The sequence below is a fragment of the Carcharhinus amblyrhynchos genome, chromosome 19 (assembly GCF_965287045.1).
Source record: "Carcharhinus amblyrhynchos chromosome 19, sCarAmb.v2.hapA, whole genome shotgun sequence".
Classification (NCBI taxonomy): Eukaryota; Metazoa; Chordata; class Chondrichthyes; order Carcharhiniformes; family Carcharhinidae; genus Carcharhinus; species Carcharhinus amblyrhynchos.
The window spans coordinates 11,627,167-11,642,797 of record NC_137342.1 but is presented as its reverse complement, the minus strand read 5'-3'; the positions used below and the strand labels follow the sequence as shown (position 1 = coordinate 11,642,797).

At 45.5% G+C, this 15,631-nt stretch overlaps 1 protein-coding gene across 2 annotated transcripts in view; it reads left to right on the top strand.

The window, feature by feature from the left end:
• ptpro (protein tyrosine phosphatase receptor type O) overlaps window positions 1-15,631 on the top strand; it is a 162,955-nt gene that overhangs the window by 109,007 nt on the left and 38,317 nt on the right. For both annotated transcript variants that reach the window (XM_080207253.1, XM_080207252.1), the window contains exons 13-14: window positions 1,314-1,444; window positions 11,045-11,180. In XM_080207253.1, coding sequence (XP_080063379.1) covers window positions 1,314-1,444; window positions 11,045-11,180 — 267 coding nt within the window. The remainder of the gene's footprint in view (window positions 1-1,313; window positions 1,445-11,044; window positions 11,181-15,631) is intronic.

The following is a 15,631-nucleotide window of genomic DNA, read 5'->3' as shown; positions in this document are numbered from 1 at the left end:
AAAGTTAAGTGGACTGCTTTGGTCAAAGGATAATGAAGTTACCAATTTGTTACGATGATGATAATGCTGACATGTATTGAAGCCAACAGAATAACCAGATTCCAGAAACAATCAGCCAAATTTCTGGAGAGAAAAGGGATTGAGGGATATGGTGAAAATGTGGGTAGGCAGGGAGCAGGGTACCCACACATTCCATTAAGTCTAAGCATTGAATCTGAGCTGAGTTGACTTGAAGTTAAACCCAAAACACTGAGCTCAATTCAAATCTGTTTGAGGGTGTTTACAGCCTTGAATAAATGGGTAGCACGCACAGTTCTGGAGGTAAAATCCACAATGTTTTCCGGTGCATGGCTGATTCCTGCCCACACTTGCGATGGTGTCACTGGTTTAAGTCATGGCATTAAAATTGTTTTTTTTTACCCATTTGACCCATAGAACCCTACAGTGTAGAAAGAGGTCCTTCGGCTCATCGAGTCTGCACCAACCATAATCCTACCCAGACCCGACCTCCGTATCCCTACATATTTCACCCACTAATCCTTCTAACCTACACATCCCAGGACACTAAGGGACAATTTTAGCATGGCCAATCAACCTAACCTGCACATCTTTGGACTGTGGGAGGAAACCCACGCAGACACAACGAGAATGTGCAAACTCCAAACAGACAGGCACCCGAGCCGGGAGTCGAACCCAGGTCCCTGGGGCTGTGGAGCAGCAGTGCTAACCACTGTGCCACCATGTCGCCCCAGCCTGCTTTCTATCCTTTCCCCAGTTAAGTAGTTTGATGGGCCATGCTAAATTGCCCCTTAGTGTCCCGGGTTGCGTCGGTTAGAGGACCTAACTGTGTGGGGTGATGGGGGTAGGGCCTGGATGGGATTGTTGTTGGTACAGACTCGATGGGCCGAATGGCCTCTTTCTGCACTGTAGGGATTCTATGATTAAATAGCTTAGAGCTATTGATAATGCTAAAGCAACCATTAGGAGGTGTGCAAAAACAGCCTGGACTTGGATCCACCATTATCACCTGGAGAAGCACTTTACCTTCATTTCCAAGTTCCTCCCTGTGCATTGGATTTGTAACTCTGAGAAAAGAATACATTTTGTTTTAATTCCTCTGTCTCACCAATACCACTGAAGAGGAGCTATTTATTCATTTGGCCTCTGAAGTGTAGGGACAGGGGTAGCTAGTGTGGGGAGATGTTCATCCCACTCTGTGACAAGTACCAGGATCACATTTTACCAGCGTGTTGTCAGCAAGCTTACACATACTCTCATCCATTTCAGCTGTGCCATGCGCTCTCTGTTCACAGAGCCAGCTTCTCCCAAGTCGCTGTTCGCTGTTAACAAGACCCAGACGTCAGTGACCCTCCTGTGGGTAGAGGAAGGGGTCATCGATCACTACCAGGTCACGTGCAAGCAGGTTGGAACAAGAGATGGAAAGGTTTGTTGGCTGCTCTTCACTTTCATCCATAGAAAATTTACAGCTCAGAAATAGGCCTTTTGGCCCTTCTTGTCTGTGCCGAACCATTTTTTTGCCTAGTCCCACTGTCCTATACTCGGACCATATCCCTCCACACCCCTCTCATCCATGAACCCGTCCAAGATTTTCTTAAATGTTAAAAGTGACCCCGCATTTACCACTTTATCCGGCAGCTCATTCCACACTCCCACCACTCTCTGCGTGAAGAATACCCCCCCAATATTCCCTTTAAACTTTTCTCCCTTCACCCTTAACCCACACCCTCTGGTTTTTTCTCCTCTAGCCTCAGTGGAAAAAGCCTGCTTGCATTCACTCTATCTATACCCAATAAAATCTTATACACCTCTATCAAATCTCATTCGTCTACGCTCCAGGGAATAAAGTCCTAACCTATTCAATCCCTCTCTCTGTAACTCAGCTCCTCAAGTCCCGGCAACATCCTTGTGAACCTTCTCTGCACCCTTTCAACCTTATTTACATCCTTCCTGCAACTAGGTGACCAAAACTGTACACAGTACTCTAAATACGGCCTCACCAATGCCTTGTACAAACTTACCATAACACTCCAACTTTTATACTCGATACTGCGATTTGTAAAGGCCAATATACCAAAAGTAGTCTTTACAACCCTATCCACCTGGGACATCACTTTTAAGGAATTCTGTACCTGTATTCCCAGATCCCTCTGTTCAACTGCACTCTTCAGTGTCCCACCATTTACCCTGTACATTCTACTTTGGTTTGTCCTTCCAAAGTGCAATACCTCACACTTGTCTGCGTTAACTCAAAATCTGCTTCCGTTCACTTGGGCCATAGGATTAAATGGAGGGAATCATGGCATTAATTAGATTGACTGTTCCCTCCCTCTCCCCCACCCCCAAGTTCAGTACTGCTGCCTCACAGCGCTAGGGAGCTGGGTTCGATTCCAGCCTTGGGTCACTGTCTGTGTGGAATCTGCATGTTCGTTCTGTGTCTGCATGGGTTTCCTCCAGGTGCTGATAGAAATCTACAAGATTATTCTGATAGATGTGCACAAAATCAAGGTGGGGGTGCATGGACAGAGTGGATAGTCAGAAGCTTTTCCCCAGAGTGGAAGAGCCAATTACTGGGGGACATAGGTTTAAAATGCGAGGGGCAAGGTTTAAAAGAGGTGTACAAGGCAAGTCTTTTTACACAGAGGGGGCTGGGTAAAACTCACTGCCAGGAAGGCAGTGGAAATAGATGCGATAATGACTTTTAAGGGGTGTCTTGACAAATACGTGAATAGGATGGGAATGGAAGGGATATGGTCCTTAGAAGGGTAGGGTGTTTTAGTTCAGTCGGGCAGCATGGTCGGTGCAGGCTTGGAGGGCCGAATGGCCACTTCCTGTTTGTAATTTCTTTGTTTGGTTTCCTCCCACAATTAGATGGATTGGCCATGCTAAGTTGCACCTTAGTGTCCAATGATGTGCAGGTTAGGAGGATTAGCGAGTAGGTGGGGTAAATGCCTGAGGTTATGGGGATAGGGTGAGGGGCCTGTGTAAGATGCTCTGTTGGAGGGTCGGTGCAGATGCGAAGAACCGAACAGCCTCCTCCTGCACTGCAGGGACTCTATGATTCTGGTGCCTTCACATAGTTAGTCCTTTAAGGCTAGGGTTTTAGTTGTCCCATTTGGTGAGGTCGTCATCAAAAAAGAAACATCTAAAAATTAAGGCTTAATTTAATTCTATATAATTATTTGCTATGAAGACATTCAGTTGGACTCGCTGGTATAAGTTGTCGGTAAGTTTTCGCTCTGCCTTTATTGCAGTTTTCCTGTTGCGGTGGGACAGGGATCAGTGGAAACAGGGTCAGTTACTGCATTAATTATATCAGCGTACACCACAATTTCTGCCATAACTACCATTGTTCAGTTATGGACAGGTACGTTAAAAGGAGGTGTTAATGAAGGAATGATTCTACACATCATATTTTCCGATCATGACAATACTAAACATTGAGATACACATTCTCCACGTGTCTGCGTGGGTTTCCTCTGGGCACTCTGGTGTCCTCCCGCAGTCCAAAGATGTGCGGGTTAGGTTGATTGGCCATGCTAAATTGACCCTTAGTATCAGGGGACTGGCAAGGTAAATATGTGGGGTGTAGGGCCCTAGTGAGATTGTGGTCACTGCAGACTCAGTGGACCGAATGTCCTCCTTCTGCACTGTAGGGATTCTATGCAATGAAAGTTGCTTCAATATTGGGTGGGTCTCCAGGTACATAATTGCCCGAGTGGACCCGACAAGTAGTTTCTGAGGTTTCTTTTAAGTATTTCCCAGTGAGTTTCTGGCAGAAATTCAATCCATTCTTGCCGCAGATAAGTCAGGTGAATTGGAGTACGAGGTGGTTGCTGCTTTAGTATTCTGACCCATGCAGCAGTTTAACCAGGTCGAGGGATGGAAAAGCTTTGGAGCCTCTGGTTAGGACAGAGAGCAATGTGAATGAGTGAATCGATGGCCCTGGTATAATTTGCCTGTACCTGCTGTAGGCGTTTCGGGTTTTCCACTCAAAGAAGGCTCATGGAAATCCTGCTGGAAGCCACTGGGAAATATTTCAAATAAACTTCAGAACTACTTGTCAGGTCCACTCGGGCAAATCCTCACCCACCCACACACACACATCATTATCCAGAACCTTCATGAAAGAGTGACCTTTCTCTTCACGCTACTCTTTCGCTTCCATTTCAATATTCTTCCCCGTACATAGTTGACTTTTAAATAATCTCCTCCACGGTATTGTCAAAATTTAAGTGTGTTTATTATTGTCAGAAGTAGGCTTACATCATCATTGCAATGAAGTTACTGTGAAAAATTTCCTAGTCGCCACACTCCGGCACCTGTTTGGGTACATTGAGGGAGAATTTAGGATGGACGATGCACCTTTTGGACTGTGGGAGGGAACTGGAGCACCCGAAGGAAACCCACACAGACACGGGGAGAACATGCAAACTCCACACAGAATTGGTGCTATGAGACAGCAGTGCTGACCACTGTGCTGTCGTGCCACCCCCATTACAGCGCAAAGGGAGGTCGTTGAGCCTGTAGCTCCCATACTGTTCACAGTACCTGCTCCAAACCTATCTCCCTGCCCTTCTGTCTATGTGTTCCTACTCCTTTTCAAATGCCTATACGTATCCACTTTAAAAGTTGCCCTGATAGCCCTTTACAGTAAAACATTCCACGTTCCAATAACCCCCTGCTTTTAACTTTACCCTTTCCTTTGCTCTGTAGTCTGCGGTCCATTGTCATCAATATGCCATCCAGTGGTAACGGTCTTTCACTGTTTACCTGTCTCAAAACCTTCTGTAATTTTGAAAAGCTCTGTTTGGACCCGCCCAACTGCTGTGTTTGATATCAAGGAACTTCACAAGTCAGTGGCAATCTCCACAAAGGAAAGAGTGATTTTGTTTTAGTAAGTCCCTTCTAATCAATACAGGACCTGTTCATTCAGTAGACCTAAAATAAAATGAGCTTCTGTAGGATCCTGGACATTAACCTGAAACGGGCGCAGGTCTCATTGGACTGGTCCTATTTACATTGATCTTTTGATCAGTAAAGAGGAGATGATGGCCTAGTGGATGATTAATCCAGAAACTCAGCTAATGTTCTGTGCTCCCAGGTTCGAATCCCGCCACAGCAGACGATGGAATTTGAATTCAATAAAATAATTCTGGAATTAAGAATCTACTGATGACCGTGAAGCCATTGTCGATTCTCGTAAAAGCCCATCTGGTTCACTAATGTCCTTTTAGGGAAGGAAATCTGCCATCCTTACCTGGTCTGGCTTACATGTGACTCTACAGCTCCAGCAATGAGGTTGACTCTCAATTGCCCTCTGAGAGCAACTAGGGATGGGCGATAAAAGCTGGCCAGCCAGTGATGCCCATGCCCCACAAATTATTCATTTACCAGTTGTGACACTGTGTTTATGGATAGAATGTTGGAGTTGGAACGCGCTATTTTCCCACCCCACTCCGCTGGTCGAGTAACATTGCGGGGCAGGAAATGTAAGCAGGCGACTGAAAATGGGAATCGCACCCAGCGCCCGGCTAGTCGTGATGTTCTCAGGCCACTTTTATTGACGTAACCAGCCTCATGCCGGAGAATGGCGCGTGGCTGATTGCAATATTTATAAGCCTATTTAAATCTGTTTAACAAGCCCAGGGCGCCATCGTTCGGGCGCACTTTAGTTTCCAAACTTGCTGGTGAAGGCCCACGCCAGCGGGGATCACAGCTGGTCCCCAGCAACAGGGACCAGACATGTTAGCCTCGCTGGTGGGATCGGAGGCCGTTGAGGCCCCCAACCCCCGGAAGGTCAGGGGTGGTTGAGGGGGCACAGTGCCACGAAGAGAATCAGGGGGTTGGAGGCTGGTGGTGGAGGTCAGGATTGGTGGGAGGGGGGGCGGGGTGCAATCTAATTGCCCCTGAGCACTCTGCTGCCAGCTTCTGCAGTGGGTTTCCCCCACCCTACCCAGCCTGTGCACTGCACAGAGTGCCACACGTTTCTGAAACTCAGCTCAGCCCAAAAACGGATAGAAACATTTGAGGCTGTGATTTTTTTGGGGGAGGGGGAGGGGTGGGGATTTTTTTTTTGCCCTCATCGTCTCACCTCCCCCAAAGCCCCCACATGTCATCAGGATTCTTGGCTGGGAAGTAAAATCTGAAAGTCCAAATCATCATGAGCATAATCGCTCCCCCACCACCAACTAAAATCCAACCCTGTCTCATTGGATTCCGAGCCGCCCCCCCCCCCCCCCTCCAGCTGAAATGGGGGGCAGGGGTGGATGAGTTGTTTGACTTCGAAAGTAAAGTGGTCACAGTGTGAGACTGCAACATTGACTATTTTTCTGACTTCCTCTGCTTGCTGGGGAAAGCCAGCCAAGTTCTGGAGTCAGCAGTCTGGAGAATAGCGAATTTTGCAGCACCCTGCTTTCCTGGTATGATTTTGTTTTTTAAAAAACAAAAAGATTTTTTTTAAGCAAACGTCTTTAAACGCCTTTCAGGGCTTTAACCCTACTATTTTGTGTGCTGTAATCTATTTTAAATATTGCGTAAGTGCCTCTTTCTTCTTTCATTTCTTTATATAACTTTTTTGCAGTGTTGCCGTTTTGATATCCAAATTGATGATGACAGCACAGTCAGTTTTATCAGAGCAGCTAGAAAAAGGATTCTTTGTTAGCTTTCCTAACATAAATGCATAGCCAGTTAGGGTGCCTGCCTGTCTGCATTCTCTACAAGATGCTATGGTAACAAGTAGGTAATGTTTATTTAATAATTATCTTTTGTTCTGTACTGTAATCTAAAAGCAGATGGCTCAACGTATGAGGGAAGCATTATTAAGTAAAATGTTACCAACGTAAAGTGCAGCTTGTCTATAGCTAATTGTTACTGTCTGATTGAATGAGTAGACCTGAAGTACCACAGTAAGAAATCCCTCAACAGGAGTGCTGCCCCTTCACCAGGTGAATGTGATGAAGTGTGTGATCACTCATCTAATGAAGGAACAGCTCTCCAAATAATTCCACATGTTGGATTTTAACCTGGTGTTGTGAGAGTTTTTACCGTGCCCACCGGACTCCAATGCCGGCATCGCCGCATCATAAAGTAGCATAAGACACCACCTGTGTGGCAATGCATTGGGCAATAATTTTATCAGGTTGGGCTCCGTGCTTCTCACAACGCAGCTGGCTATGGGTGACTGAGGTTAAGTTTGAATCCCTCCTTGGCAAATTCAGAGATTTGAATGGAATGAATATGTCTGTGGTGGGCTGGCACTAAAATTGATTATTGCAAGAACCATATCTGACCTGCCTCATATGTGACTCCAGTCCTGCGCTCTTGGTGTGCTGAGGGAGATTCAGGATGAGCATTTTTGCGTGAGCAATAAATGCAGCTTGCCGAGTGTTTCATGCGGCTCAAGATTAAACTTGAGTTTTTTTTTTAAGTTTGAAAGCACTTTTTGTCCACGTGTCAATCATTGTGTGTGGGGCAAAACCTCCTCACATCTATCCCAAATGTTTATCGGAAAAGGTAGAATCTACAACCCTTTAATCATTGTTGGAGGGAATGAATGAACTGAGTCTTCAGAGACTGTGTAGAATTTTTTTTTAAATGGCTTTATTCAACATGCATGAAGGAGAACAGAACTCGTGGCTGTAATTCCAGCTTGCTTCTGAGCTACTTTGCTAATCATAGGTTTTTACATATTCTTGTACATTTTGGCATTAGAGTGCTACCTATTGTTTAGGTCATCATGTTGTTGCTTGACATTTATTAAAGTTCTGTTTAGATGACATTATGCTGAGCCATTGTCCTGTGTACTTGAACTTTAATCATTTTCTGGACATATCCTGTCTACCTGTTTACAAAGTCAGTGTTATGTTTGTCAAATCGATCTCGATGATGTGTTAATTGTCCCCATCTCCCTGATACTTGATTAGTTTTCCAGAGGCACAATGGCTCCTCTAGATATTCTGGAGCCTTGGTAAGATATTGATTCTCTTATTGTTGCTGTAACCTTGGAAAGATCTCACCTAGGATGCGATTGTGTTCGTGCTAGCTGGGATATGGTAATTTGCTGTGTCTGCCCACAGTGAGTGTAAATATTATGATCACGCTGTCTGTTTAACCCTTTCCTGTCATGCCTCTCCTGCTGTGGAGATGCTAGCATTGGACTGGGGTAAACACAGCCAGTTCCGAAAGCTAGTGGCGTGTTTGCTACAAATAAACCTGTTGGACTTTAACCTCATGTTGTGAGACCTCTTACTATGCCTCTCCTGCTGCAGCTCTCACTCCCTGGGTTTACCCTATTACATCCCACTCTCGCAATTTAGTTTGAAGCCATTTTCTGACTTTCCTCTTTCCTTTCCATTCAGTGCTGTGCGTATCCTAATTTAATCAGCTCACTCTTGACTCCTTTCAAGGCTGTAGTTTTCCTAGTCTTTCCTCATACCTCAACCCTACAACATCAAGGAACAGCCATAAAGAGAGCTTTCATAGAAACCCTACAGTGCAAGCAGAGGCCATTCAGCCCATTAAGCCTGCACCGACTACAATCCCACCCCAGCCTTATCCCTGTAACTCCACATATTTCATATTTACCCTGCTAATCCCTCTAACCTACACGTCCCAGGACACTAAGGGGCAATTTAACATGACCAATCAATCTAACCCGCTTTTGAATTGTGGGAGGGCACAGGGAGAATGTGCAAACTCCACACAGACAGTGACACAAGCCGGGAATCGAACCCAGGTCCCTGGCTAACCTGTCACCCCTGTCATCGTGTCATGTAGGCAGAAGTTTAATGTCAACAGTTGAACACCTGGGGTGAGGTAGGGAGCTGATTGCTAATAGTCATTTATGTTTGATGCACATTGTTGCCGAACGACCTACATTCTGCATGAATTTAGTTTATAATATTTGCTGTGGAAACTAAACTGTCCCTTTATTGGAATTTTTTGATCCTTTTATAATCTGGTCCCTTTGCATTGTTGAGGCTTCTCTGAGCCTTTTCCCCAACCAGGAGGTGGGTAGGTGATCAACTATTACACTTCTACCCCTGTCCTTACCATGGACAACTGGGTGATTGGCAATGGCTCAGGTGACTTTTTGGTTCATGTGTTTGCTGTCCACCATGGTGAAGGGATTCAGTCTAACCAACCTTCCCAAAAGCACAGACAAAACTTAGAATCACTACACAAATGCAAATCCTATATATGCACAAGGCATTATGCAGTGTGACTAAAAGGAAACATTGAAATACCATTACTGTTAATATGTATGCTCCTATGGACTAAGTTTGCATAAGAATCACGAGGTAAGCTTGATAACTTGAACATTGGGGGCTCTTTATTGAAAGTGTGTACTGAATCACAGTCAGAACTGAGATTGCCCAATGGGGTCCTACACTGGGAGGAGCTAATTGCCCAGAGGTCACCTGTCCCATAATCTTAAAAGGGCAGTCCGTACCTCGCACTGTAACATACCATATAAATATATATATATATATATACACATCACAATTGTTTGTAACTCAAAAAAGTTTAAGCCAAAGTTAAATGGGCAATCAATGCCACTTTCACTAAACAGATGTGAAAAATTACAAAGCATATAAGCGGGAGATGCTCCAACATATTTTGTAACTGTATGAACATTTGAAAGTTAGACTCCGTGGGCAGGAGTTTCCACCTCTGCAGAGGTCAAGGATGGAAAATGCCCCCACCAGCCAGCATGCCAGTTACCAATTCTTTTGCCAACGTCGGCCATTTTGGGGAGGCGGGTTCAAGGCGGGTGAACCAGGCAGCCAATCAGATTCATTAAGATGCTTTGTTAATAGTCATTAAAGGAAACCAGCTGGGATTTCCCAGTCAGCCTGTAATTTCCCACCGTGGGCTGTTTATCCGGCACCAAGCAGCAGGCCAAGGAGGAGGGGTGACAGTAGGAGGGTCGGGCAGAGGCCTGGGCAGGCCTCCACACCCCTCTCTGCCACATTGTAGAGGGATTTCACACCCCACCCCTCCCCTTCCCACACAGCAGCGACATAGCTGTTTATTTTTAGTTCCGTTTTTTCCCAAAGTTGGTGGAAGGGAGGTTGCTTCCATGTTGAATTTCTGCTGACAGCTATGTGTGTCTGTACTTTTGAAGTTGGAGCTGCTGTTTATTGTTAAAATGGCACTTTTGCTTCAGGAGGAGCACGATGGAAAGGTGGAAAATTAGCAGTCAGTAAGATATAACTTGTGGCATCAAAATAAAATCACTAACTAGTCACAGGTGTGGCTACAGTGGCACCGTTTTTTTACCACCTGCACAAATTCTAGGATAAAACTTACACCACACAGATAAAGTGAATTTACGCGTATAATTTATTTTACGAGAAACTGCCACCAAGTAAAGCAGTAATAGAAAAAAACAGCTGCACATTCTGCTTATATATCACTGGTTTACCGCGTGGAATCAAAGAAACCCGAACCACCCAGGCGTAATCTTCATGACCCCATGTATTTTCCTCACCAATCTTCCTAACCTTGTGACTTTATCGGGCAATTTAGCATAGCCAATCAACCTAAGCTGCGCATCTTTGGGCTGTGGGACAAAACCCACACAGACACAGGGAGAACGTGCAAACTCCAACCAGTCACTTGAGGCCGGAATTGACACTGAGAGGCTGCAGTGCTAACCACTGTGCTACCGTGTTGCCCACAAGTGCACAGTAGGGTTAAAATACACATGCGTATGCTGTCCAAACAAATATTAAATTCTCCAAATATGGGTGTTGTGTACTCATTGTTCATTTATTAATCAGAAACGTGTTAGCCACATCACAGTCCCTAGTTAGTCACATATGGCTAACATACTGTACAATACTAATTTAACTTGTTACAGAGTGTGTAGGATTTAAATTTGATAGATGTATAGCCACAGGATTTCAATTTGATAGATGGGCAAATGATAATGTTTATGCTGATGTAGTTTCTCTCACATACGCACTGCTGCAGATCTTTCACACCATTTACGTTCGGCGTTTCCTTCTCTTTCCTTCAGCGAGAAGAGGCCACAGTTTATTCGCCCATTGTTACACTCACCAACCTAGTGCCGTCGACCTCCTACAACTGCAGCGTGACCAGCGTCAGCTATGAACGTTACAGCACTCCTGTTTTTATCACCATCTCAACCACAGGTACTCTCAGTGTAAATCTTTGTTTAGGAACAGCCTCGGGTAAAATAAAGTAGAAGTTAGGTTTCAGTTACTAGTCTGGAGATTATTGGGCGAACAGTAACTCGGGCAATTGGGATCTTGACTCCTAATTTGAAGCAGGTTCTCTGTTATTCAAACTCACTTGGGGTATTGTTATTTTTAGGACCCCATCGAGTACTCAAGACAAGTGCGTACACCAGCTAGTTGATGCAGATATGACCTGCAACATAAGCTAGCCGTGAGATTCTTAAGGGGCTTGACAGGATAAAAGCTGAGAGCGTGATTCCCCTCATGGGAGCGTCTAGAATCAGAGGGCACAGTCTCAGAATAAAGGGGGGGGTGCCAATTTAAGACTGAGGGATTCTTTCTCTGAGGGTTTTGAGGGTTGTATATGAGGAGAGTTCCATCCCTAAGTCAGCTTTGCAAAGACTTTTGCACAGTTTGGTTCATTTCCTGAAGTGTTCTGTAGTGTTTCATTAGACCACAAGAAATAGGAACAAGAGTGGGCCATCCAGCCCCCCAAGCCTGCACTGCCATTCAATAGGATCATGGTTGATCCAACATTATTCATTTTCCTGCCCTTTCCCCGTAATCCTTAATTCCCTTACTGATCAAAAATCTGTCTATCTGAGCCTTTAAATTTACACAAGCCCCCACGGGTCTCTATGGCAAAGAGTTCCAATGACTCTCCACCCTCTGAAAGAAGAAATTCCCCCTCATCTCAGTACTAAATTAGCACCCCTTTATTTTGACACTACGCCCTCCTATCCTAGACGCTCCCATGAAGTGAAACATCCTCTCAGCATTTGCCCTGTCAATCCCATTAAGAATCCGATATGCTTCAGTGAGATCACCTCTCATTCTCCTAAGTGAGTCTAGTTCTGGTTGCCACACTACCAGAAGGATGTGGAGGCTTTGGAGAGAGTACAGAAAAGGTTTACCAGGATGTTGCCTGGTATGGAGGGTCTTAGCTATGAGGAGAGATTGGATAAACTAGGGTTGTTCTGGGGTTTCAGGGAATTATAGGCCAGTTAGTTTAACGTCTGTAGTTGGAAAAATACTTGAATCCGTCATCAAAGAAGAAATAGCGAGGCACCTAGAAAAGAATGGTTTGATAGAGCAGACGCAGCACGGATTCGTTAAGGGGAAGTCGTGTTTGACGAATTTATTGGATTTCTATGAGGATGTGATTAATGCGGTAGACAGAGGGGAACCGGTGGATGTGGTGTTTCTCGATTTTCAAAAGGCGTTTGATAAGGTGCCGCACAAAAGGTTGCTTCAGAAGGTTAGGGTGCATGGAGTGGGGGTAAGGTGTTAGCATGGATAGAGGATTGGCTGTCTAATAGGAGGCAGGGAGTTGGTATCAATGGGTGCTATTCTGATTGGCGGTTGGTGACTAGTGGAGTGCCGCAGGGATCGGTGCTGGGACCTCAGCTATTTACCATTTATATAGATGATCTGGAGGAGGGGGCTGAGTGCAGGGTAACGAAATTTGCTGATGACACGAAGGTGAGTGGAAAAGCAAATTGTGCAGAGGGTGTGGAAAGTCTGCAGAGGGATCTGGATAGGCTGAGCGAGTGGGTGAGGACCTGGCAGATGGAGTACAATGTTAGCAAGTGTGAGGTTATCCACTTTGGCAGAAATAATAGTAGGAGGGATTACTATTTAAAGGGTGAAAAGCTGCAGCATGCTACGGTGCAGAGGGACCTGGGGGTCCTTGTGCATAAGTCGCAAACACCCAGTCTGCAGGTGCAGCAGGTGATCAAGAAGGCGAATGGGATGCTGGCCTTTATAGCGAGGGGGATAGAATATAAAAGCAGGGAGGTCTTGCTGCAACTGTACAGGGCACTGGTGAGGCCGCAGCTGGAGTACTGTGTGCAGTTTTGGTTGTCGCACTTGCGCGAGGATATTTTGGCCTTGGAGGGAGTGCAGAGGAGGTTCACTAGGCTGATACCGAAGATGAGGGGGTTGGACTATGAAGACAGACTAAATAGACTGGGTCTGTACTCGTTGGAGTTTAGAAGGATGAGGGGGGATCTTATAGAGACGTATGAGATAATGAAAGGGATGGATAGGGTAGAGGTAGGGAGATTCTTCCCGCTCAGAAAGGATAACAGGACTAGAGGGCACAGCCTCAAGATAAGGGGGGGGGCAGTTTAGAATGGCGTTGAGGAGGAACTTCTTCACTCAAAGGGTGGTGAATCTCTGGAATTCTCTGCCCGTTGAAGTGGTGGAGGCTACCTTGCTAAATATATTTAAGACACGGGTAGATAAGTTTTTGGTAGGCAAGGGAATTAAGGGTTATGGGGAAAGTGGAACTGATCCACTTCAGACCAGCCATGATCTTATTGAATGGTGGGGCAGGCTCGAAGGGCTAGATGGCCGACTCCTGCTCCTATTTCTTATGTTCTCCCTGGAAAGACGGAGGATGAAGGGCGAATTGATATAAAATTATGAAGGGCATAAATAGCGTGAACAGTGGGAAACTTTTTCCCAGGTTGAGGTGACGAACACAAGGGGTCACAGGTTCAAGGTGAGGGGGACAAGGTTTAATACAGATGTCAGAGGGATGTATTTGACACAGAGGGTGGTGAGAGCCAGCAAGGTGGTAGAGGTGGACACACTGGTTTAAGACTAATCTGGATAGCCACATGAACAGACTGGGAATGGAGGGATACAAACAAATAGTCTAGTTGGAAGCATGAGCGGCGCAGGCTTGGAGGGCTGAAGGGCCTGTTTCCTGTGCTGCATTGTTCTTTAAATTCCAATGAGTAGAGTCCCAACCTGATTAACCTCTCCTCATTAGACAACCCCTCTGTAGCGGGGATCATGCTAGTGAACCTTCTCTGAACTGCCTCCAATGAAATATTGTCATTCCTTAAATAAGGGGACCGAAACTGCTCACAATACACCAGATGTGGTCTCACCAGTGCCTTTTACAGTTGCAGCAAGACGTGTCCATTCTTATACAGCAACCCCCTTGAAATAAGGGCTGACATTCCATTAGCCTCCCTGATTATCTGCTGCACCCACATGCTAGCTTTCTATGTTTCATGCCCGAGTACCCCCAAGTTCGTCTCTGCTTTCTGCAGATATTCTCTAGTTAAATAATACTGCTAGTTTGTTCTCCCTTCCAAAATGAACAACTACGCATTTTTGGACTGTGGGAGGAATCCGGAGCACCCGGAGGAAACTCACGCAAACACGGAGGGGAAACATGCAAACAGACAGTGACCCAAGCCGGGAATTGAACCCAGGCCCCTGGAGCTGTGAGGAGCAGTGCTAACCATCGTGACACCATGCCGCCCCTATTTTGCATAAGTCTTTACGGTGGAAGATACTTTCAACATTCCTTTAAATAAAGAATATGGGGGAAGACCATCACTAGAGAAGTGGTATTAGACAAACTAATGGGGCTAAAGGCAATCCCCTAATCCTGATGGCCTGCATCCTAGGATCTTAAAAGAAGTAGCGACAGAGATGGTGGGTACATTGGTTGTAATTTTTCAAAGATCCTTGGATTCTGGAGAAGTATTGGAGGATTAGTAAACTGCTAAAATGTGACACTGCTATTCAAAAAGGGAGGGAGGGAGAAAACAGGTAATTATAGGCCGATTAGCTTAACATTTACTATTGACAAAATGTTGGAATCAGTTATTAAGGAAGTAATAGCAGCACATTCAGAAAATGATAACCTAACCAAGCAGAGTCAGTATGTCTTCAAAGAACAAAAAACATTATAGCACAGGAACAGGTCCTTCGGCCTTCCAAGCCTGTACCAACCATGCCATCCAACTGAACTAAAACCCCCCTACTCTTTGTCACTTTTTCGAAAAATTCACTCAAGTTAGTGAGATACGGCCTCCCCTTCACAAAACCATGTTGCCTCTCACTAAAACGTCCACTTATTTCCAAGTGGGAATAAATCCTGTCTCGAAGAATCCTCTCCAATAATTTTCCTACCAGTGACGTATGGCTCACTGGCCTGTAATTACTTGGATTATTCTTGCTACCCTTCTTAAACAAAAGGAACAACATTGGCTCTTCTCCAATCCTCTGGGACCTCCCCTGTAGTCGTGATGTGGAGATGCCGGCACTGGACTGGGGTAAACACAGTAAGAAGTCTCACAAATGTCACTGTCTGTGTGGAGCTTGCACATTCTCCTCGTGTCTGCGTGGGTTTCCTCCAGGCGCTCTGGTTTCCTCCCACAGTCCAAAGATGTGCATGTTAGGTTGATTGGCCATGCTAAGAAATTGCCCCTTAGTGTCCAGGGATATGTAAATTAGAGGGATTAGTGGGTATAATATGTAGGGATATGGAGGTAGGGCCTGGGTGGGATTGTGTTCAGTGCAGACTCGATGGGCCGAAGGGCCTCTTTCTGCACTGCAGGGTTCTATGATTCTATGTGTGGGTTAGGTGCGTTGGCCGTGGT